Source organism: Aythya fuligula, chromosome 5, assembly GCF_009819795.1.
Source record: "Aythya fuligula isolate bAytFul2 chromosome 5, bAytFul2.pri, whole genome shotgun sequence".
NCBI classification, from domain to species: domain Eukaryota; kingdom Metazoa; phylum Chordata; class Aves; order Anseriformes; family Anatidae; genus Aythya; species Aythya fuligula.
This window is the reverse complement of record NC_045563.1, coordinates 37,683,821-37,704,741: the sequence shown is the minus strand read 5'-3', so window position 1 is coordinate 37,704,741 and position 20,921 is coordinate 37,683,821. Positions and strand designations below refer to the sequence as shown.

The 20,921-nt window shown below is 42.3% G+C and overlaps 2 protein-coding genes across 4 annotated transcripts in view; one reads left to right on the top strand and one right to left on the bottom strand.

Annotated features, from left to right (window-relative positions):
* Window positions 1-778: 778 nt before the first annotated feature.
* On the top strand, window positions 779-9,300 carry PIGH (phosphatidylinositol glycan anchor biosynthesis class H). Its single transcript, XM_032188004.1, has 4 exons — window positions 779-1,000; window positions 2,560-2,769; window positions 4,880-4,963; window positions 7,137-9,300. The coding sequence occupies exons 1-4, from the start codon at window positions 779-781 to the stop codon at window positions 7,236-7,238; spliced, it is 618 nt and encodes a 205-aa protein (XP_032043895.1). The 3' UTR covers window positions 7,239-9,300.
* A 1,234-nt stretch (window positions 9,301-10,534) lies between these two features.
* Window positions 10,535-20,921, bottom strand: part of PLEKHH1 (pleckstrin homology, MyTH4 and FERM domain containing H1) — a 50,065-nt gene continuing 39,678 nt past the window's right edge. Inside the window, exons 23-29 of one of the 3 annotated variants that reach the window (XM_032187742.1) lie at window positions 20,450-20,550; window positions 18,821-18,962; window positions 17,761-17,903; window positions 16,552-16,681; window positions 14,827-14,913; window positions 14,151-14,297; window positions 10,535-12,620 (exon numbers count right to left, since the gene is read on the bottom strand). In XM_032187742.1, coding sequence (XP_032043633.1) covers window positions 12,612-12,620; window positions 14,151-14,297; window positions 14,827-14,913; window positions 16,552-16,681; window positions 17,761-17,903; window positions 18,821-18,962; window positions 20,450-20,550 — 759 coding nt within the window. In that variant the 3' untranslated portion in view covers window positions 10,535-12,611. Of the gene's footprint in view, window positions 12,621-13,621; window positions 13,835-14,150; window positions 14,298-14,626; window positions 14,914-16,551; window positions 16,682-17,760; window positions 17,904-18,820; window positions 18,963-20,449; window positions 20,551-20,921 lie in introns of those variants that run through there. The other 2 variants (XM_032187741.1, XR_004253289.1) reach the window with 2 other exon arrangements.

Genomic DNA, 20,921 nt, shown 5'->3' with positions numbered 1-20,921 from the left:
GCCCAGCCCTAGCGTCTCCCTCCCTCTCACGCCGGCCTTGCTGCCCCCAGGAAGGCGAGGGACCGGGTCTGTGTGCAGCACCCCCTGATCCCAGGGCACCCTGCGTGCAGCGCCTTGAACCGCAGCATCGTTAAGGCCGGAAAAGGCCTCCAAGGTCAGCTGGTCCGGCCACCACCCACTGACCCATCTCCCCAGCACCATGCCCAACCTCTCCTTAAACGCCCCCAAGGACACCTGTGAGGAGAGCTACGGGCACGCTCAGTGGCCTGGGGTGGGGCAGGCAGCACAGGTTTGGAAATCACCGCCCTGCAGCTCTGCATCAGGGCCAGGCGAAGCACCTGAGGTGTAACTGCAAAGCAGTGAGAGCGCCGTGCAGGGTCAGTAAGTCTTTGTACGCAAAGCCAAGCCTCCAATTCCTTGTGTGCTGAGATGGCAAGGACCCAGAAAGCACTGCTTTAAGCTCCTGAGAAAGCATCACTGAACAGAAATAAATAAATAAGTGAAGCCTGTATGTAAGGATGGCACGGACAAAAACGGACAGGGCAACGTCTGTGTATCAGGAATGTTAAGGGCCATAGGTGACCCCCCCGCCCGCTTCACGGCGGTGTGGTGGCCCGGGAGCCCCGCGGCCCGGAGGTGCCGGGAGGTGCGGGCGAGGCGCCCGCTGGCGGCGCTGCGGGGCCGGGCGCTGCCCGCCGCCTCTCCCCGCCCCTTCCCTTCCTTTCCCTTCCCTTCTCCCCGGCCCCTCCGCGCCGGCGGAAGCGGGGCGCACCGCGGCATGGAGGCGGGCAGCTGCGGGCCGCCGCCTGGGTGCCCCCCTGGCGTGGAGGAGCGGCCGTTCCGCTCGGCCTCGGGGGAGCCCCTGGCGCTGCGGCGCCGGCAGCACAGCGCCTCCTGCCGGGAGCTGGCGCTGCGCCGGCCCCGCCTGCAGCTCCGCTCCCTCAGCGCCGTCACCTCCGCCGTCTGGCTGGCGGCCTACGGCGTCTTCGTGCTCAGCGAGGTACGAGGCCGGTAGAGGAGGGGAGGTGCTGGGGGAGGCGAGCGAGCGCCAGGTGGACGGCCTGGGGTTGTGCTGAGGGAGCCAAACCGCCGCGCTGCCGCCTCTCGCTGCTGTCGGTCAGCGAGAAACACAGTTTTTTTGTGAAAAAACACAGCACAGACTACAGAAGCAGCCGAGAAACGCTCAAGTGCTGGCTCCGGTACCTGATCCATATTATTTGACCCATATTAGCACAGAAGGACCAACTGCCAGGCATAGACCTGTTGGTTAAACTCAGTAGCCTGACTCAAAAAGCTTGACTGTGACCAACACTATGGCACTTCTGTTTTCTCAGTAATCTTCTCAGGAATGAAGGCAGGGATGGAGATGTGAGTCATGTGGCAGTAATTCTGATATGAAGAGGTTCACTATTCTCTAACAGGAAGTGAAGCTGTTTTCAAGTCTTATTTGTTACAAAAAAATACATCCCAGAGGTTACCAACCACCACCTTCCTCCTTGGTTTTACATGTGCTCATGAATCTCATATGCAACTACAGTCCTTCCTTTCTGCCAGGAAAGGAGATCTGAATGTCTGTTTCTCTGTGGATTTCAACGCCTGTGATTCGTTACTGCCTTTTTTCCATGGTGACAAACCTTGGGAGAAATCCTGTATCCTTTCTCTTTGAATGTGGACATAGCATTTTTACCTCACATGGTGATACAGGCACAGCTCGAGTGGTAGAGCTGTGCAGTTCTGGTCCTTTAGGAAGTGTCAGTTTCAACTTCAGTCCATAGGTATGTGGCCTTGAGCTCTCGCAAGCACATCCCAGAAATAGGTTGCAGATTGAGGATCCTTAGGATTTATTACCAGGTCTTCAGATGGCTTACAGTTGCTGACCTACTGATGAAAGATGACTATGAAACTTACATAGCATTAGATTTACATATTATTTTATGAAACAGCACTCCAAAGACTACAGCATACAAAAGACAATTTGTACTTAGACAAAGGACAGGAGAAAGCAGATATCCTCTGGCTTGGTATTTAAGGCAGGAAGAGAGAGAAAGTTTTAACAAGTTTAGAATCACAGTATATTAGAAGAAAACTTGGATCTCCTACGTAGGCCTAGGCTAGTGCTTTTGGTAAAAGATTCTTCTTCCCTTCTGAGATGCCATCCTTAGCTCCAGTAAACATTTAACAACATTTCTCTGTCAGTGACATTATCACTATAGCTGTTTGTATATTATGCTGTCATTGCTTTATATAATTGCTTTGGGTTGAGATTTTTGTGCTAGCTTTACAAGGGAATAATTTCTTCTTGCTGATTTCAATTTCAGCTCCCAGTTCTTTCAGACCATTTCATGAAGACTGATGTTTAGTGATGTAAATCTCATTACACATATAGCAACCAGCCTTTTGAATAAACAGACTCACCTACATAAAACCTGCGTTGTAAATGTAGCCTTAATATTATGTTTTACTATGCAGTGTGGTGGTTTTTTGTTTGTTCATTGTGTTTTGTCTAAAGCCACATAATTGTAAGACCAAAGTTCTGTCTTTGCTTGGCTTGTGTTACAGAATAGTATGGTGCTTTCTGCTGCTATATTCATCACGCTGATTGGCCTGATCATCTACCTGCACTTTGTGAAAATTGACCAGGAATCTCTGTTGGTCATCGGCTCACTTGGCATTCAGTTGACTTCGTCCTATGCTTCAGGGAAGGAGAGCACAACCTTCATTGAGATGAGTCGAGTCAAGGATGTGGTTATCAATGAAGCCATCTATATGGTAATCAGTGTTTCTTGTGTATCTGTGGGCACACTCACATCAAGAGTATTTTCACGAGAGTGGTTTATCAGGGCAATTAAACATAGCAGCATCCATAGCTTTACTGACATCAGGAGCTTTGATTCAGATTTCTCTCTTTATTCTATCATCTTTTCTCCTGCCTTTAAAGGAAAACTTCAGCAAGTAGCCTCAACAAGTCAAATCCATCCCTTAGATAATGCCACTGGCACTGAGCTAGTCATTTTAGTTCTTTGTATTATATTGTATTGATGCTGATGCCTAACTGCTGATGCCTAACGCTGATGCCTAATTCTATAGCAGTCTAGAGGGAGGTAAGAAGATAGACAAGAATAAGAGATTATTTTGTCCCATCTTGGGGGTAAACTGCCAGTCTCCTATGGAAGAGCAGACCTTACCCTTTTAGCATGCATGTGTTCTTTTCAGGCTAAAAATTTAGTAGAGAAAGAAAACAACAACAACAAAAAACAAACAAACAAACAAACAAACAAAAAAAACACCACGGAATTATTTTCTTACTGAGTGAAGGGAGGAGAGCTATACATAAAAATGTGTAGATTTGAGTGTGGCTTGTGGTGACTGGGAAATGGCATATACATTGCACCGAGCTGCTTGCATTGATGGGAAGGTAGAAGGCAGTAATTTGCATAATATGCTGAAGCAGATAGTGATAATCATAAAACCATTTGAGCCTAGAGTCTTCTTCTCCTAGTCTTACCTGGAAAAGAGATGTTTTAACAAAAAAACTTTCCAAAATTGGCTTCATACATCAGCCAATCTGTGAGGTAATAGTCAATCCTGTACTGCAACTTGTCTGTAATCTAAATGTTTTACTTAGTTGCTTTCTGTTAACAGACTTCTGTAGCTGAAACTGAATTTAAATATAGTCTCTGTCTTCAGATCTGTTTTACTTTCTTCACAATAAATTGCATGTCGTAACCAGACAGCGAAATGCACTGAACCCCTTGGATTGGAAGGTGCATTTTGCACAACCACTGTTAACTGTTGAGTAAGTGTTTCTGAAGAACTATAATGAACCACTAAGAAATGTTAGGCAGGAAATCTTAACAGGACTTCAGGCTGCCTGAGTGAGGACACTACTGGATTTCTTTAGAGATCTTTCTTTCAAAAACTAAAAACATTGGATTGTGCCTGGCTTGCAAAAAAAGATGCCAGCCCAAAGTGAGATGTTTCTCCCCCAGAGTATTTTTAGCTGCATTTCTTTCTCCTCTGCACTTTCCAAAATCAGTGTTTTTCCAACTAATTTGAGTGAGACCTGTCTTGTTGGAAGTGCAGTCTGGGAAGATCACTTGGAGATTAGCATAGATTCATATAAAGTTTTATCGCAAAAGGAAACAAAGGTGATGTTGAGCTCCTTTTCTTTCTCTTTATTGGCAAGGGGGCAGAAAAGCCTTTGCACTTATTTCATTTTTTTTTGTTTGTTTATTTAAGACTTGCTGGGCTGCACTGTCATCATTGTTTTGTTCAAATACAGTTATGAAGAACTGAGGTCACTCACACTGTCAGTGATGTGTGTGAAGTTGCTGTAGATGAAAATAAATTCTTACTAAGTCCCCACAATCTTCAACATGTTCCAACATTGTGTAACTTCTTAGAAAGGCAAAACAGATAATTAGCAAAATGGTATGCATCAAAAAAAGCATAAGAGAAAAGCATTGTCAGCAGGAATGTGTAGATCCTGTGGTGGCTTTCTTTCCCCCCCCCCCCCCCCCCGTATATTTTGTTGTTCTCAAATAGATTTGGGAGAAGAATGGTTTTGGAGAAGGGATGGGTTTTCTGAAAATCTGACGGCTACTTTTTCAACTAAAACTGAGAAGTCCGTAGGGCAAAAACATTCTTATATTTTTAAGGCTGAACACAAATAGGAAAAAAAGAGAAGGGGTCTGATTGCAAGCTTCTTCATACATAATTTTGAAGCAAAAATATTTACCCTTGTGAAACACAGATGTTTCTGCCAATTTATCCTTAGAAAATTTTGCACGCTTCGTTCATCCCAATGAGTTGAAACAGGTCCTCTTTCTGTGATAACTCCAGGCACTCTCAAACTTCAATTATTTTGTTTGTCTTGTAGCAAAAAGTTATCTATTACCTGTGCATCCTCCTGAAGGACCCTCAGGATCCTCAGGGAGTATCTGAGGTTGTTCCACTCTTTCAGGTGAGTCTGACTGAATAATGGAGAAGTCCAAATCTGTGGCTTGTGTGTGTACCAGATGTCTGCATGTATCTTTGTTCCCATACATGTAGCCGATCACAGTTGCCTTTCCCCGACTGGTGGGTCTTAGAGCAGTGTGCAGCGTGTGGTATTACAAATCTCACAGAACGAAGTACCAGGGAAAGAACAGGGAGCTGCTCTCCATGCAAAGAACAGGGAGCTGTCTAATTCTGAACCTAACCAGCAGCGTGCATGAACTAGAAGTCTGGCTCACATACGGTACTGAGGACTTGCACAGCTTCTTATGCATTCTCATGCTCGGTGTTACCTTCATAGCTGTAGCACTGTGCTGTAGTTGATTTTTCTCTCAGCTCTCTGTGCCAAAAGATCTCGTAAAAACCTCCTTGGTTTACAATAACTTCCCCTATCACACTCATTGACAAAGATCACAGTACAAGCTGTGAGCAATTTGCTTAATGTATAATAACTTGTTTGCTTTACCGTTACCGTCTCCCCTTTCTCTTCTCTTGCTAACCTGTTCTGACTGTTCATAATCCCATTTTTGGGATGGAATTTCTTTCTGCCTGTGTGTGCCTAACACAACAGTCCCCTGGTCCTTGAGTGGCAGTAAGCTGTACAGATGTACCTCACATCTTAGACTGCTGATGTTGTGTTTGTAGCCCCTCCTGTCCTTCTTAATTTGCCCACTGCTGGTGAATATCAGTTTGTAATCCACATCCAGCTTATGACTGGATGCAGTTAGTCTTCAGTTAAATACTTAGAGGTGCAAATGGACTGATCCATTGATTAGTGCTGCTAACTCAGTCCAACAGTTGTGAAGATATTTCCTAACGATAGATAGTATAAATTTCACGCAGAGCCAACGGAGTAAAACGGATTTGCTGAAAGTCTACAACCAATGAATTCCAGGCATTCAGGAACCTGGTTTTCATTATACATGCTCCTTTTCAGCTCCAGAGGGACTGCCTGACACTAGTGTGTTTTTTTATTATTATTATTTATTTATTTTTCCCTAGCTCAACTCTGAACAGTGTTATATCCCTGGCAGTATCTTAATATTGGCAGAGTTGTTACCACCAGCAAAGGAGGTACAGAAAGCTGCGTCAGTTTGCAGTTCATTAACTGTCAGTAATTCTCACTTTAAAGTGCAAGTTAGAACGTTACTTAGTCTTGAAGGAGCAGTAATTAGTAACTTTATCGCATCTCCTTTGTTGGGTTTTTGTTCCTCTAAGGTACGTCAGCCTTCAAAAGTACAATTTGCCGTGTCACTGAGCCCAGGAGCACTTCTGTGCTGAGTTGACCTATTGTTCTCTTAAGCAACACTTGCAAGGAGAGGCATTTGATGGACTTTACACATTAGTGCTGTTTTGGGAGCTCAAAAGTCATGGGACCATGGGGACTGTGGGCCTGGGAAACTTTCACCTCTTTGTTGGTTTTAATCTGGTCCAGGTTAGAAGTGATGAAAAACCATTATACTTTGACCACCATTCCCTTGTTTGTGTGAACTGATGTTCTCAGTTAACCTTCAGTTGTCCTCTTGCTGACAGTACTAGCAGAGGCCAAGGGCCAGGTGTCTAAGCTCCCTGTCCTGAAGGTAGATTTTTGAGGAGTAGGTCTTTTAGAGTGATGGATTAGTGCACAGAAATCTACTGTTTTGTAGGTCTCCAGAGGGAGTACAGCCTTGTAGATAGGTTAGTGGGTTGGAAGGTATGGATTACCTTCCATACTGTCACTGTATGTTATGAGTTGAGAAAGGAAGTGATTTCTGATTTGGTGAGAGACTGAGGCTAACTGCAGAATGGTGCTGCATGTTTTGACCCAACAGCTTCAGGGACTGGCATTTTTTTTATCATAGAGCACGTGTGGCTTGTGCAATGGCTTTGCATTTATTTATCAATGGCTTACATCAAACATCTCCTGGAATTTGATGAATTCTCAATGAACATGTAAAAAGGAAATCTATTCTCTGTTGTCTTAAGGTGAGATAATAAAGCTAATCAACTATAGATACCTTGCTGTTGCTTTCCTTCTACATGCATGCTTCTGATTTTCAGCTTTGTGTCAGCTGTCTCCACATTCTTTTATCTGCCTGACAAATCTCACTGTTTTACAACCGGTTCAGAGCCTGTTCTCTATTGTTTGATGTGATTTCTAGAGCTCCCAGCCACGTCTGGACTGCTTAATGGAAGTGTACAAAAGTTGTCAAGAAATCCTGGATCAGAGGAAAGAAGCTCCACAATCAAGTGGAATAAAGTAATAAAAAATAATCAAGGTGGAAAACTTGCTGCAGGACTTGGACAGATGTATGCAAAGCAAGCAACACTGACCCATGGCTTTTTAAAATTAGAGGTTTACGATGTGGTGCAGCAGTAGAATGACGTTATAGGTAAGAGTCTGCGCAGACTCACAGAGCTGTTATAGAAGGTGCCAGCTCAGGCACACAAGTGAACCTTGAAATTGGCTGCTGTGAAGAAAGGTGAGCAGAACTCTCTGGAAAATAAATATGGCAATGGGAGGCAAGAATATCCATCAAATGTTTAAATTTCTGTGGATCTGAGCATTCTGATAAACACATGGTGTAACCTTGACCAGACTGACACAAACGTGGGCTTTTTTATTTTTTTTAATCCTTTCTTTGGAAAAAGCATATACCAGTCTAGAATATCAAAACTGAAGGGTGGGCTAGCACAGTAACTTCCTGATCAACAGGGGAATTTCAGAAAGAAAATGACAGAAAATTAAAATACACTGTTGCATTCAATTATGTTTATGGAAATAAACATAGGAGAGCATACTGTGGTTTCTTCAGGGATCTGCTTGAAAGAGTCCCATGGGATAGGACCCTAGAGAGAAGAGGGGACCAAGAAAGCTGATTAATATCCAAGGATCACCTCCTCCAAGCACAAGAATAGGCCATCCCATCCCAACAAGCAAAATCCCAACAGGAAGTCAAGCAAAAATGTCAGGAGGCCTGCATGGATGAACAACTGCTTCCGGCAAAATTCAAACACCAGAAGGTGGAAGCAGGGAGAGGCAGGTAGCCTAGGAAGAATATAGAGACACTGTCCGAGCATGCAGAGATGTGGTTAGGAAAGCCAAAGCCTATGTGGAGTTGAATCTATTTAGGAATGTCAGAGACAGCAAAAAGAAAACCAGGAAACATGGGCCCACTGCTGAATGGCGCAGGGGCAGGGTAACGCCAGGCCATGGAAAAGAAGGGTGCTGAGTGCCTTCACCTCAGTCTGTACTAGCAAGATCAGCCTTCAGGAATGCCAGGCCCCAGATATCAGGGGACAGAAGGAAGACTTACCCTTGGTGGAAGAGGATAAGTTTAGATAACACTTAAGCAACCTGGACACGTGTAAGTCCATGGGACCTGACGGGAGGCACCCACAAGCGCTGAGGGTGTTTGCTCATGACACACAGCTGTGAGGAGTGGCTGTTATGCCAGAGGTTTGTGCTGCCAACCAGAGGGACCTGGACAGGCTGGAGAGATGGGCACACAGGAACCTCCTGTAGTTCAACAAAGGGAAGTGCAAAGTCCTGCACCCAGGGAGGAATAACCCCATGCCATTCTTCCCCGTACATGCTGGGGCTGACCAGCTGGAAAGCAGCTTTGTAGAAAAGGACCTGCGGGTCCTTATGGACACTGAGTGAACAGGAGCCAGCAACATGGCCTTGCCACAAAACAAAAAAGGCTAACAATGTGCTGGGCTGCGTGAGGAGGAGTGTAGCCAGCAGGTCACGGGAGGGCATCTCTGCCCTCTCCTCAGCACTGGTGAGGCCATACCTGGGGTGTTCCATCCACTGCTGGGTACCCAGTATATGGACGTACTGGAGGGAGACGAGTAAAGGCCATGATTGTTACGGGGCTGGAGCGTGTGAGGAAAGGCTGCAAGAGCTGGGGCTGGTCAGCCTGGAAAAGGCTCAGGAAGGGAATCCTATCAGCATATACAAGTGTATATATCTGAAGGGAGAGTGTAAAGAAGATGGAGCCAGGCTTTTTCAGTGGTGCTCTGTGACAGAATACAAGGCAATGGGAACAAACTGAAACACAAGTGGTTCCACCTGAGTATCAGGAACATTTTTATTGTGTGGGTGGCTGAGCCCTGGCACAGGCTGTTCAGAGAGGTGCTGGAGTCTCTTGGAGATCTCCAAAAGCCACCAGGACGTGGCCCTGGGCACGCTGCTCTGGGTGGCCCTGCCTGAGCAGGGCTTGGACCAGGTGGGCTCCAGGGGCCCTGCCAGCCTCAGCCAACAGGGTATCAGATTGCTTTGAGATGATGAGGAAAATATGTTGTTGAAAATTATAATGCTGACTATGTGAATAAAGTAGCTTCACTGAGACTAACTTGATGTTGGAATATTCTTCTTAGTTGATGATTTAAAAGTTACTCTAACTTTCAACTGGTATTTTTCTATCCTTTTTTTTTTTTTTCTACGACTCCATAGTGATGTAACTGAGGCAATAGAAATGTTGGAAAAACAAGAGCTAAACCAGCAAGCTGGCAGGAGCCTTGGGGTTGTGCTTAATCTGCATACAGTGCTGTGCTATAGGTGTGCACATAATGTAGAATTAAAATGTGGTGATGCATCATCACGTAGTGTTGTAGAGAGAAGGTGATTTTGTTATTTTTATTTTTTTTACTGTGCCTTGAAGTTTTAAAGATACAGGTTAGCTCTTATCACTGGAGTATTTTGGTTGTCAAAGTGAAGGGCAGCAGCTTTGGGAGGCATCACTGGCTTTTGGTAACCCTGTCTAGCTACTTACTTTTTTTGTTCGTTTTTGTTTCTCACAAATGCTTTAAATGTTGGAGTTTGCCATAATTTTAAGTCCAGTTCTGCCGTAACACAAAGTTGTTGGGGGTGGGCTGAGTGTTCTCTCTCTGAAATTAGTGAAGCTGTACCCTGATGCAAACTGGTTGCAAGTCCTGGCAGAACTGGGGAAGCTGAGTGCTGGGGCAGGAGCAGAAACCAGCTCTCAGCAACAGCAGCAGGCCCCAGGAATGTGACTACAGTAGAGGTCCTGTGACTAACACTCCTGTGGCATACTTAGAGCTAGGTACAGAGCTGCTCAGGTTTGGGCAGGTTGTGTTTCTTCGTGGGGAGGGAAGGAGGAAATGGTAAAGAACCTCGAAGAGCATTACAGCAGCAGGAAGATGTGCTGAGCAGTGGGGAAAAGGTGTCAGAAGAGAAATAAGTCTTGGGCCTAAGAGTGTGCTGGGAACATTGCTTACACTGCAAAAATCCCACGAAGTCCTGTGAGTACAGAAGAAATGCAGGTGGAGCTGTATCACAGAAGTCTGGAAGGTTGCTTTAGCCATCATTGGAAGGAGTGGACATCCCCTACCCATGGGAGTGTGCTTCAGTGATTTGCTACAGCTGAGAGTCAGACAATGAACAGAGAGAACCAAGGACTTAGAGTATGGCAGGTGTGCACCAGGTATGTGTCCGGATACCAAACACAGGTTTTGCCCACATTTGTTTACATCAGGGCTACTTTGGCTTTTGAGATAAAGAGTTTCTTTCAATCTCAGAAGAAATACAACTTAATTCATGATAACTGCTTTTTATTAAGTACAGAAATCTCACAGTATCTCCAAGACAGTCTTTTACACACACACAGCAATTAGGAAAACAAAGGCTTCAGTCATCTCACTCTATACTGTAGCAATAATCATTGCCAAAAGCATCGATTGAAATAAAAACCATTTTCCCTATCAAAGAATCATACAAAATAGATACCTACACAGGTTTTTGTTTGTTTGTTTTAGAGTCAGGTAAGCTATAAATAGGAGGTATTGGAGTGGGGTGGTCCCTGAAATACTCAAGTATTAATGAAGGTTTGTAAGAAAGGAAGAAAAAAAGTTCCATATGCCATGGTTGTAAATTTAAAGTGCAATTATGGCAGAAAATAATGAATTTAATGACAGCTCTTGCTTATTCAACATCTCTGCTCCCTGTTTGCCCTGACACAAGTCCCCGAGGCTGTGAATGTTAGCAGCACAAGGTAAGTACAGCCTCTGAACAATGAACTGGAGGCTTTCATGCCTTGAGCATCCTCAGAACAGCTGACAATGAGTTGAGTTCAGCTCATTCTGAGGCAGCTCTATTACTGGCAGGACATAAGAAGCGGGCTGCCAAACACACCTCCACATCCCGGAGGAATTGTTTGTTGTATGTGACTATGTAAGGAGAAAGAACGCTATTTTTATTCAAACTTATGTATCTATACTAAGATACAGAGAAAATGAGAATATAAACTACTGACTACTCTATGAGGATTTATTGTCACTTAGAAGTATCTAAGGAGAAAAAAAAAAGACTAAGACAATACCTTCACAACATTATTTTTGGCTCAGAAAGCTTCTACCCTTTTCAGTAAATTCAAGGGATGGTCCTTAAATTCATGACAAGTGGGTATATTACAGTATGTGCAAATAGGTCTCTGTATACATAATCTGTTTCAAGTCTGTTTCCACAAACCACTTTTGTTGTTTGTTTTGCTGATAAGAGATTGTTTAGAATGATTTTGTCTGCCCCATGTTCTTCTAATTTGTGGCTTTGTACCCGCCATAAGTTTGAAACAAAAACTTCTTACAGTATCAGCCCCACTGCGTGCATTAGTTGGATATTTGAGGGTTGGTGGCAAGTACTAGGAAGTTAAAAACACTGGTATGGTTGGTTTGTTCATTTGTGACTAGCTTTGGTTTGCCATTGCTGAATTCTTTATAATGGTTGGATTCACACTGTTTTAATTTGGGAAAGTTGCCCATGAATGCATAATTATTATGAAGTTGCACATGGTACTTTTGAAAGGGCAGTTCTTCCTTAGCTTTGTAGAAGACTCATCAAAATAGTCGAACTCAAGCCAGATTTAGAGTTCTCAAGAGGCATGGCTGTTTTTCTTTCGTTTGTTTAAAATCCATTAGGCTTCCCAATCAGCACAAAGTCCTTTTGAAACAGATCAAAAAACACTCCTTTGGAAAATGTGAAGAACAGTATTTGAGTGTTTATTTGCTATCTACCTCCTCCTTGACCTGGTAGCATGAAGGAAGCAGGAGTTTTAAAGGAACAGCTTCTGTGAAGTAAGAAGGGCAGAGAGGGTTTGAGAAGGTCTGTTCCAGTTGCTGAAAGACAGGTAAAACAGCAAGGTTTGCTTGCCTTGTCTTCCTTTGTCTGAGATCATGTGCAGTTTCAAACACATCCCAAAGCATCTGTAACGGTGATTAAGGGAAAGTCTGGACATGCATGTTAGAGGAGCACGTGACACGTTCAGCCCTGCAGCAGAGATCTGACACATAGAACAGCGTCAGCTGTCGAAACACATCCATTCTGCAGAAGCTAGGGCGTCGTCTGACACTGTTCCAGTCCCAATTGTTCTGAGACTTCAACATGCAAAGATGTCAGCTTTTCACCTTTATAAAGTTAAGGTTGAAAAAATTCTTATGTACCATTGAACTCTGTACTCCCTAGTTCAGGTCTTAAAATCACCCTTGACATGCATCAGAAGTCTTTTTGTCAGTTTAGTTCCTAATCCCTCTCAACAGCTTCTTCCTTTCTTTCATGTCTGGGGCAAGGACTTGGAAAGTCTCTGTCTTTGAATTTTGGCATCAGTTTCAGGGAGGAGTCAATGTAGCTTTAGGAAAAAATAAATTGTCTTGGTTATGTTAAGCAGTTGCATAAATACAGAGAGCTTTTTTTTTTTTCCCCAGAAACTACAATAGTTATCTTAATAGTTGTTCTGAGTGGCAGGAGTGAATTTAAACACCAGTCAAAACTATAATATGGCTATTCATAACCAGAGCATAGACATAGCTATGTCTAAACTACTTGGCCATCTATGTCTTATTAATCTTTACACTCTGGTAATAGCTTTTTCAGTGTGTGTCTAGTTTATGAGGAATTGATAGGCAACTCCTTATACAGGTAATAATCAGCAGGATGCACCCTTGTACTGGGTTCATGTCACATGCCACAGTATCCCAAAGCACCTGTTTTTAGTTTTAATAGGACTGTGTGCTCAGCCCATTGCAGTCAAATTCAAGCCTACACTACTCAAATCTGCCTTGCAGAGGTTCCAGTCTAATGCAGGTAAAGAGGGAACAAGTTAGTGACTGAGTTAGTGACTGCAAGCAGAAGATTATTGGAAGTAGTGGGAATAATTGAAAGGGGCTGTGATGAGGAAAAGAGGTCACTAGGAGTTTAAGAGCTGGAACTGAGGTTCCAAGCATAAGGTGCGGTGCAGCAATCTAAAAGCAGGTGCAAAGCTGAAAATGGGAGGGATCAATGCAAACTGTATGTGCTCGTGAGCAAAGCTGGAGATGGAAGAAGAATAGGTGCAAGGGAAGAGCAGGAGATGCAGTGTGACTGGAGCACTGTGCAGCAAAAGGACCTGAGACGGGACATCTTGGATGGAGTGTGGCACGGAAAAGAAACTCCTGCACAATCCCCAAGATCAACACTTCTGAGGAGGAAGAACACTGCCTCTACGCACACTATGGAACTTTGTCTGTTATTAAGGAAAAAGAATCAGAATCTGCATTAAAACAAGGTGTACAACTGGCAAAATCATAGCAGTCTGCAAGTCAGTACACAGTAGTGTAAAAAAAAAAAAAAAAAAAAAAAGAAAAATCCACAAACAAAAAAATTTCCAAAGTAATTTGGAATGAACCCTCAGAGCAGGGTGGGCCCCTTAGTGCTTCGAGGCTTGGAAGGAAAAAAGCACCGACTTTCAGTCTCCCAGAGCTTGTTAGCAGGTGTTGCGTTTCGGGAGGGTTGTGCAGAGGGTAGAAGGGAAGCTGTTGAACGGTAGTTAATATAGCTGGCAATAAGAAGTGTTGCTTCAACAATCTAGGGGAAAAAAAGAAAATGATTAACTGTAAGTCAATTAGAGAGAAAAGTGCCCTTTGATTTTTAGAACCTATTGACTGCATAACTTTTGCAAATGGCTGTGTCTCACATGGAGTTGTTCAGTTTTGGATTCAAGGTATGACTTTAAGAGTTGGGTGGAATAAGTCATTTGATTAAAGGTTCCACCTTGCAAGGGATTTATTGAATGTACACAGCTTGTGCAGCAGCCAGAAGTACCAGTCCCCAGTGCTTGTACCAAATGCCCACCTGTGATGCTGCCAGCTGCAAAGACACTGATCATTCATTTTGTAATTACCTTTGGAATTGCCATTGCGAAAAGCAGTTTTTCTGTGCTGTTTTTTCCAGAACTCCTTTCTTTTATTTGACTGACTACAATCATGAAGTCATCTCGACAGCCTCCAAAGGTCAGCACGGAAGAGTATGAGTAAGAGAGCTTCAAGTGCTGCAGAAACAGATAGTTGAAAAAAGTAATATTTCTGTAAAAGAAAAAACGGCCACCTCAAACTCATATATTTGCTATTTACGGCAAGAACTTCAGCTCTCCAGCAGCAATAGGTAACTGGCTGTAGAGGTAACAGCTGGCAGAGAAATCTCAAAAGAGAATTGCATTTCTAGGATTTTCCTAGCTTGCTTGATGCCCTGCTGCTTCAGAGCAATGGCGCACACTTTGCTATATCCCAGGTGGTAGTAAAGCACACACTGCTGAGGTTTTGCTGCTGTGGTTGTTTGCTGCCCATCAAAGGGACAGATAGCAGTTTCATGGAACCTTACCTTACACTGTAGCTGTAATTTTCCTTTGTTTATGTAGTGTTAAAACATAGCCCTCACTTCCCTCATTTCTGACTTCTACAAATTAACTTCTGGATCCAGCTGAAGTTAAAGACAAACTTTTACTGACTTTAAGTGGATTCAGGGGAAGATCTTTCTGTGAGAGATGAGTTATTTTCCTTAAACAGTATTCTTCACCATACCATAGTGTTATAATCCAGTATGCTGATACCATCTTCATTCACAGCTATCCAGACTGGACAGTCTTCCAATGAGGAAGGCAAAATAGGCTGGAGAAATAGAAAATAGAAAATGTTAAATTTAAACATTTCTTGTATACCTTAAAGAAGTTTCTGATACAAAACTTGGGTTTTAAGGATAAAATGGATGTGAGAGAATCCTATAGGCTTACGTGTGTGGCCTGGTTTGATTTTTAAGATGATTTATTTCAAAATCTGGAATAATACTTTCAGATTGACATAGAATTTGGGGACTAGCAGTACAGGAGATGCAACAATGGCAGAGATATTGAGATTAAATGCCATCAGTGTAGTTAGAACTGAAGGTAATGCTAGGACAGTGAGAGAACAGCAGTTGTGTTCTGATCTGGTTCTTACTCTGCTGCTGTCTTTCAGGCAGTGACGCCTGTTGGTTTCCATAGTACCAATGCACATACAGTGCCATCACATCGATGCATTTTTTTTTTCTTACACATTTTGGCAAATGTGCATCAATTATCTGTTAAAGATGAGCTATGTGTTATGTCTAAAGACATGAATCTTTCCTGGGAATCTGCTGCTATATGGTTAATGCTGTAGGATTTGCTGTTTAACTATTTTTAACTAGGTATATATATATATATATTTATATATTTAACTGTTTAACTATTTTTAAACTAATTATAAACTATGGTAGTTATCAGAAATACCAATATTATTTAAACTGTGGGTGGTACTATTCTGTGTTTTGATTCTTTGGTGTCAGTGACCTCAAATACCAATAGCTTCTTCTGCTTTTATTACCGATCATGGAAATAACTATCTTTTTGAAATCTTTTCATTTAATCAAGAAGGTCTGTTACATCATTAGACTTTATTCAATAACTATAATAGCTTTGGCTTCAAAGCAAAAGACATTAACCGTGAACAAGACACTCTCAGGCTTTCAACAGAGAATTCTGCTGGGTTGGGGAGTATGGCTGAGGCTGAGAAGTCTTGTTTTGGCATTAGCATGCTAAGACATTAGTTTAGTCAAGGGTAAGAGGTACAGAGCTTTAGCGTGAAATGGGCTGAGGGATGGTACAAGCTTCTGGAAGAAGCACCCCCCCACCCCCTCAATCTGTTTCTTTGCTGTCCTGATGATGCCTGTGGCAGCTTACCCAATGTATGCTTCATTTTTTTCTGTTTCTGCAACAGGACATTAGCAGTGCTTGCTTTTCTCATGTGGCAAGGAAAGCAGCCAGCTCAGTGTCAAGTAAAGAACAGGGCTGAAATATCCATTCTTCTTTCAGCTAGCATCAGCTACATGGTGTGATTTATGGGAGACTACTCCCTTTTTCCTCTCAGTGGTATGTACATTGTATTTTTAAGCTATTGCAGCCTTGATGACCAGAGAAATACCTGCCTGTAGTAAGAGCTTCGGCAAGGGTTTGTAGGAAGAGGTAGTACTTTGGAGTACGATGAACTGATGCAGCCAGAAAAGCTTCAATATCTGTTTATTGAACACTAGCAACCCCTAGTGTCCAGAATGCATTTCTCTTCCTTCTTTCTAAACCGGTGTGGTACTAGAGCTGTTCATTCAGACTAGAGTTTATTTTGAACACTTCCTGAGATAGGAGCATTTTCAATCTGTGTTACTAGATATCATAGATACATCTCTGCTCGAGTTCATTCTTGGGGGGAGAAAAAAAAAAAGAGTGTTCCAGTTACCTTAGCAGCAAACATTTTGGTTCCAAAGAGAGGCCATTTGCGGGCTACCGTTAAATAAATACGAACACATTCCGGTGGAGAGCATCCCTGCAGCACCATCCACTTTGTCGCCAGCCTGTCAGCCAGTTGCCTTTCAGAATCCAAGACACAAAACAGCACCATTTACTAAAGTCTTCCAAGGGAATGCGAGTAAAATTATATCAGCTAATAAATGTACCACTCAGGGCTATTCTACACAAATACTATAAGTAGGGCTGTTAGCACTGTCAGTTAGGAAGGTTGTACAAAGCTGAGTTTACTTTAGAAGTTCCTCTGCTTCCACAGTCACTTTACCACTGGTTATACTGTCATGTCCAGGAACCCTGGTCACATACTGCTTGTTCACTGGTGTATACACTCAACAACTGAAACTACAAACGCTCAGGCAGCTGTTGCAGTAAAATCCTGCCCAACTTTATTCTCATTCAATTATACTCTCACCTTCATCTTAACTTGTCTGTAGTATGCTCTAGATGGAGTAGCAATACACATCAACTCTCTCTTGATTTGGCTCACTAGGGATGGCTTGACAGTTATCTTGCCACACGCATACAGAATTTACTTCCAAGAGAAGGTAACTGCATTAGTTCCACCTCTGCATCTCTTAGTAACTTTGGATCTGGGAGAAACCACTCTCTTTCATTAAAAGAGTTAGAGCTGAGATCCACAACAGCGTCTGAATTCTGTATTTGAGTGATTGGGATCACCGCATAGTGTTTGAGAATTTCTAAGTCAGAACATCAAAAAGCCCTGTCAGAATTACTGCATGGCCTGAAGCAGCCCATATGTGCTGGCTTTGCAGCATGATGCAAATGGCATCTGGGTTCATTTGAGTCTTAGAGGAAGGGTAAAATGAAAATTCACAAAGAGAATTCATTTTAGGCTTAGACATGCTGGAATTTGTTGGAACTGGGTTGCATAATCTGGAAGTGAAAGGCTTAAACTTCTTAATTTGGGGAAAGTCAGTTGGTGATTTGGCTTTTTTTTTTTTTTTATTAGTTAACTACCATTTTATTTTGAAGGAACCTTTTTTCTGACACTTGTGTTGTTTAAGCTTCTACGTTAATATAAACTTAATGAGCTCCTTGAAACTTCTTAAGTATCAAGAGAGAATTTTGCAAGCATAATAAATTGTTTTCAGTGCAGACTTTAAGAGGACAAACAACTTACCTGAGCTGTTCAGGAGCAATGTTTTGCTTGTAGCGTTTGGGGTAGAATTTGTCTAAGACCTGGTGGAGAAGATGCTGCATTTTGGGTTGTGATGTTCCCCCAGGGCTTGAAGATCCTGGTCGATCCAAATCCCCATATTCCACCTAAGACAGCATGTACTGTAAAGTTTGTAGTACAACAGAACTGTGGGGTTTTTAGTGCAATAGATCATTCCACAGGTTCCCATACTGCTATCTACTGTTTTAATCAGTCATGCAAAACAACATCAGGCTGGGGAATTTTGTCTGCAGTATTTACAACAATAAGTGTACAACAGAGCAACTATGGGAGACATGACTGCTCAAGGAATTCTTTACTGATCTAAGAAAAAGCAAAACAAGATCTGGGCTAGCTACATGTAGGAAGACACTTCTGTATAACTGCCAAGCTTTTGGGGTTTGTTCTCAATTAGCCAATTAAAACAACACCCTACTTGTAAATAGTATGGACAATGTTCCCAACTTCTTCATCTCTTTTCACATCATTTTAACAAATGCAACAATTGGTTTCAGCTCAGTAAAAAATGATTATGCTGTTTATCATGCCCACAACTCATACAATGCGTTTTATGTGGTAAAATGCTAAATGTAAGCCTGGAGGTCTAATGGAAAATTCTACAAAATGCTGTTCCTTGAATAATAATAAGAGGCTATTGGCAGTGCAATGGTGAAAGCTTTTACTATTAAACAGACTTCTAATAGGCAATACTATTTCCATATCTTTACTAAGGCACTAATCAGAGCAGTTCTGGGGAGAGTCCAGCCCCATCGTGTTTTCCAATACTTTTCTTCAGAAGGAAAGAAGAGGATGTTCCACAGGAAATTTCCTTACAGCAAAAGGTGTTCTACTGATACAGCTATGCTGGTGTGATGCGTTTGGCACGGTACACCTCAGACCGTATTTTTGGTAAGAAATATCACTCTTGGTGTAAAAGATAGCTGCTTACTCAAAGACATTCAGCATACAGCTGTACTCTCTAGAGGAGCAAGAAACAATGACTTCTGCCCGTAATAATGCTCACCTGAGCCATCAGAGCAACCATTTCCAGAGCTAATTCTTTATTAACAGGAAACCTTCCACTGGCTATTTCATTGCTGACTTGGAAGGCCAGCAGCAACCGCTCCCGGTCTGTCTCACCCTTGGCTTGGCTCCGAAAATACAGCCTAAAAAGTAGAGGATTATAGGTGATTAGTGTCTGTCTGTCCCCATCAAGCACAGACAGGCAATATTTAAGAGATGGCCTTCTGTGCTTATCACAGAATACAGAACTCTCTCTGCTCTAAGGCAAGAATTGTACAAACTTCTACATGGTGGTCTTGCAGACTTGTTATTTTTTTTACCAACTCTGTTTTGAGTGCTTACTCTGAGATTGTTATTTAAAAAAATTGTTTTAGCGGGAAATAAGAAACCCAATTGGCAGGCTTTATTGCAAAAAAAAATCTACTAGGAAGCTTTGATTTTTCTCTTTAAGCTCAATTTCTTTGACCTGGTACAGCAAGATGACTAATGCAGGCTGAAAATACGAGCAGGGGGAATGCTTCCCCAAACCATTCCTCACGCATACCTATTACAGTCCATACCATCTACTTCAAATATCATTTTAAAGCTACACCTATGATGATATATTCCACAGTGCCACACAAGATACTAATTCTAGCGGTTCAGTTAATTATTTTATGTCAATTCAAAACTCACAACACCATTAGGACCAAAGTGACCTTACACATCTTATCAGAGTCCTTGCAGTTAGAACAGACCAACCTTGGAAAGACCTTATCAAAATATCCTTGCTGTACAGTCTAAGCACATTCCAGTCCAACAAAATAATATTGCAAAGGTTCACTCCTGAAAAAATACTTTTGAGTCAAAAGCAATAATTTCTGCTTCAAAGCTCACAGAAGCTTATTTTCACCACTACTGTCACCAAAATCTTCATGTGTTCAATGCAAAACTTTGTGGCTTTTTAATCTAGGGGGAGGAGGGTTGTTTCGCCTCCAAACAGAATTCACAGGCAGAAAGCCATTACTAGTTCTCATGCACAGCTCTCCATTCACTTTAATTCAGAATTCCTGTTTCTAATATAAATGATGAACTTGTTCCAGTTTTAGCTTTATACCTGTGTCTCATGGTTTTCTCCTCTGTTATCTCTCATCATCTAGATTGAACATTTATCTCTTTCTTTATAAAGTCTAGGCACTGCTACTACATGTCTCCTTAAAGTTCTTGCCATTTAGAGTGTTGTTCTTGTATCCTTTTCAACTTCATAATTCCTTGCTTAATTGCAAGTTTCATTTTCACTGGTGATTATTCCCCCAGGTTTCTCTTGCTCTCACCTAACACATGTTATTTAATTACATTTTAGGATCTAGACAAATGACATTGTGCCAAGTAGCTAGTTTTTAGCCCATTTTAATTCTGTTCCTCTATTGCAAAGTGCTTTGGGTTTTACCTCTAGACCATATATCCTCTTGTATACACATACCACACATAGACAAAAGTCACTGCATCTCATGTAGGATCTGACATCATCTTAGCTAAAATACTTTTGGCACTAACAGTACTATAAATTACCGGCCATCTACAGAGATATATGTGGTCTACGAGTGTTTAATTAACAGCAGTAGCGAGGCCAACAAAGGAAGCACAATACCTGTTCTTATAGGTCAATTTCACAATTCTTGTGCCACCTTCGTATTTCCCAGGGTGCAATTCTTTTAAGGCTTGTTCCCATTTGGAAATGACATCACAGATCTTTAAAAAATATTATGGAGAAAGGAAAGACAAACAGGTGAAACGTGCAGTCAAGGCTTGAGGGGAAGGTGAAAAAAGTACTGTGGAACATAGAAGATAAAGAAATAGATGGGATCAGCATAAACACAGCCAAGAGTGACAAAATGATTCATTTTTCTATTACATAGTATATAAAAATTAAAGCTTTGCAACAGAAACCTCCATCACTAGATCTGCAGGGGGACATCTGTGAGTGAATTCTGGCCTGGTACCAACTCTGTGGTTATGCCTGCATTAGCATGTCATGTAGCCCAGGAGGAGCAGATCTGCACAGTGAGACAGCTGTTCCTAAGACCTTCAGCCCACAGTATGTGAGATTTTCCTTTGGACTA

Excerpts from the sequence above, each read along its gene's own strand:
- PIGH (XM_032188004.1), top strand. The coding sequence starts at position 779 with ATGGAGGCGGGCAGCTGCGGGCCGCCGCCTGGGTGCCCCCCTGGCGTG. Across the intron at positions 1,001-2,559 it reads GCGTCTTCGTGCTCAGCGAG|AATAGTATGGTGCTTTCTGC; the intron begins GTACGAGGCCGG and ends CTTGTGTTACAG. Across the intron at positions 4,964-7,136 it reads AGGTTGTTCCACTCTTTCAG|AGCTCCCAGCCACGTCTGGA; the intron begins GTGAGTCTGACT and ends TGTGATTTCTAG.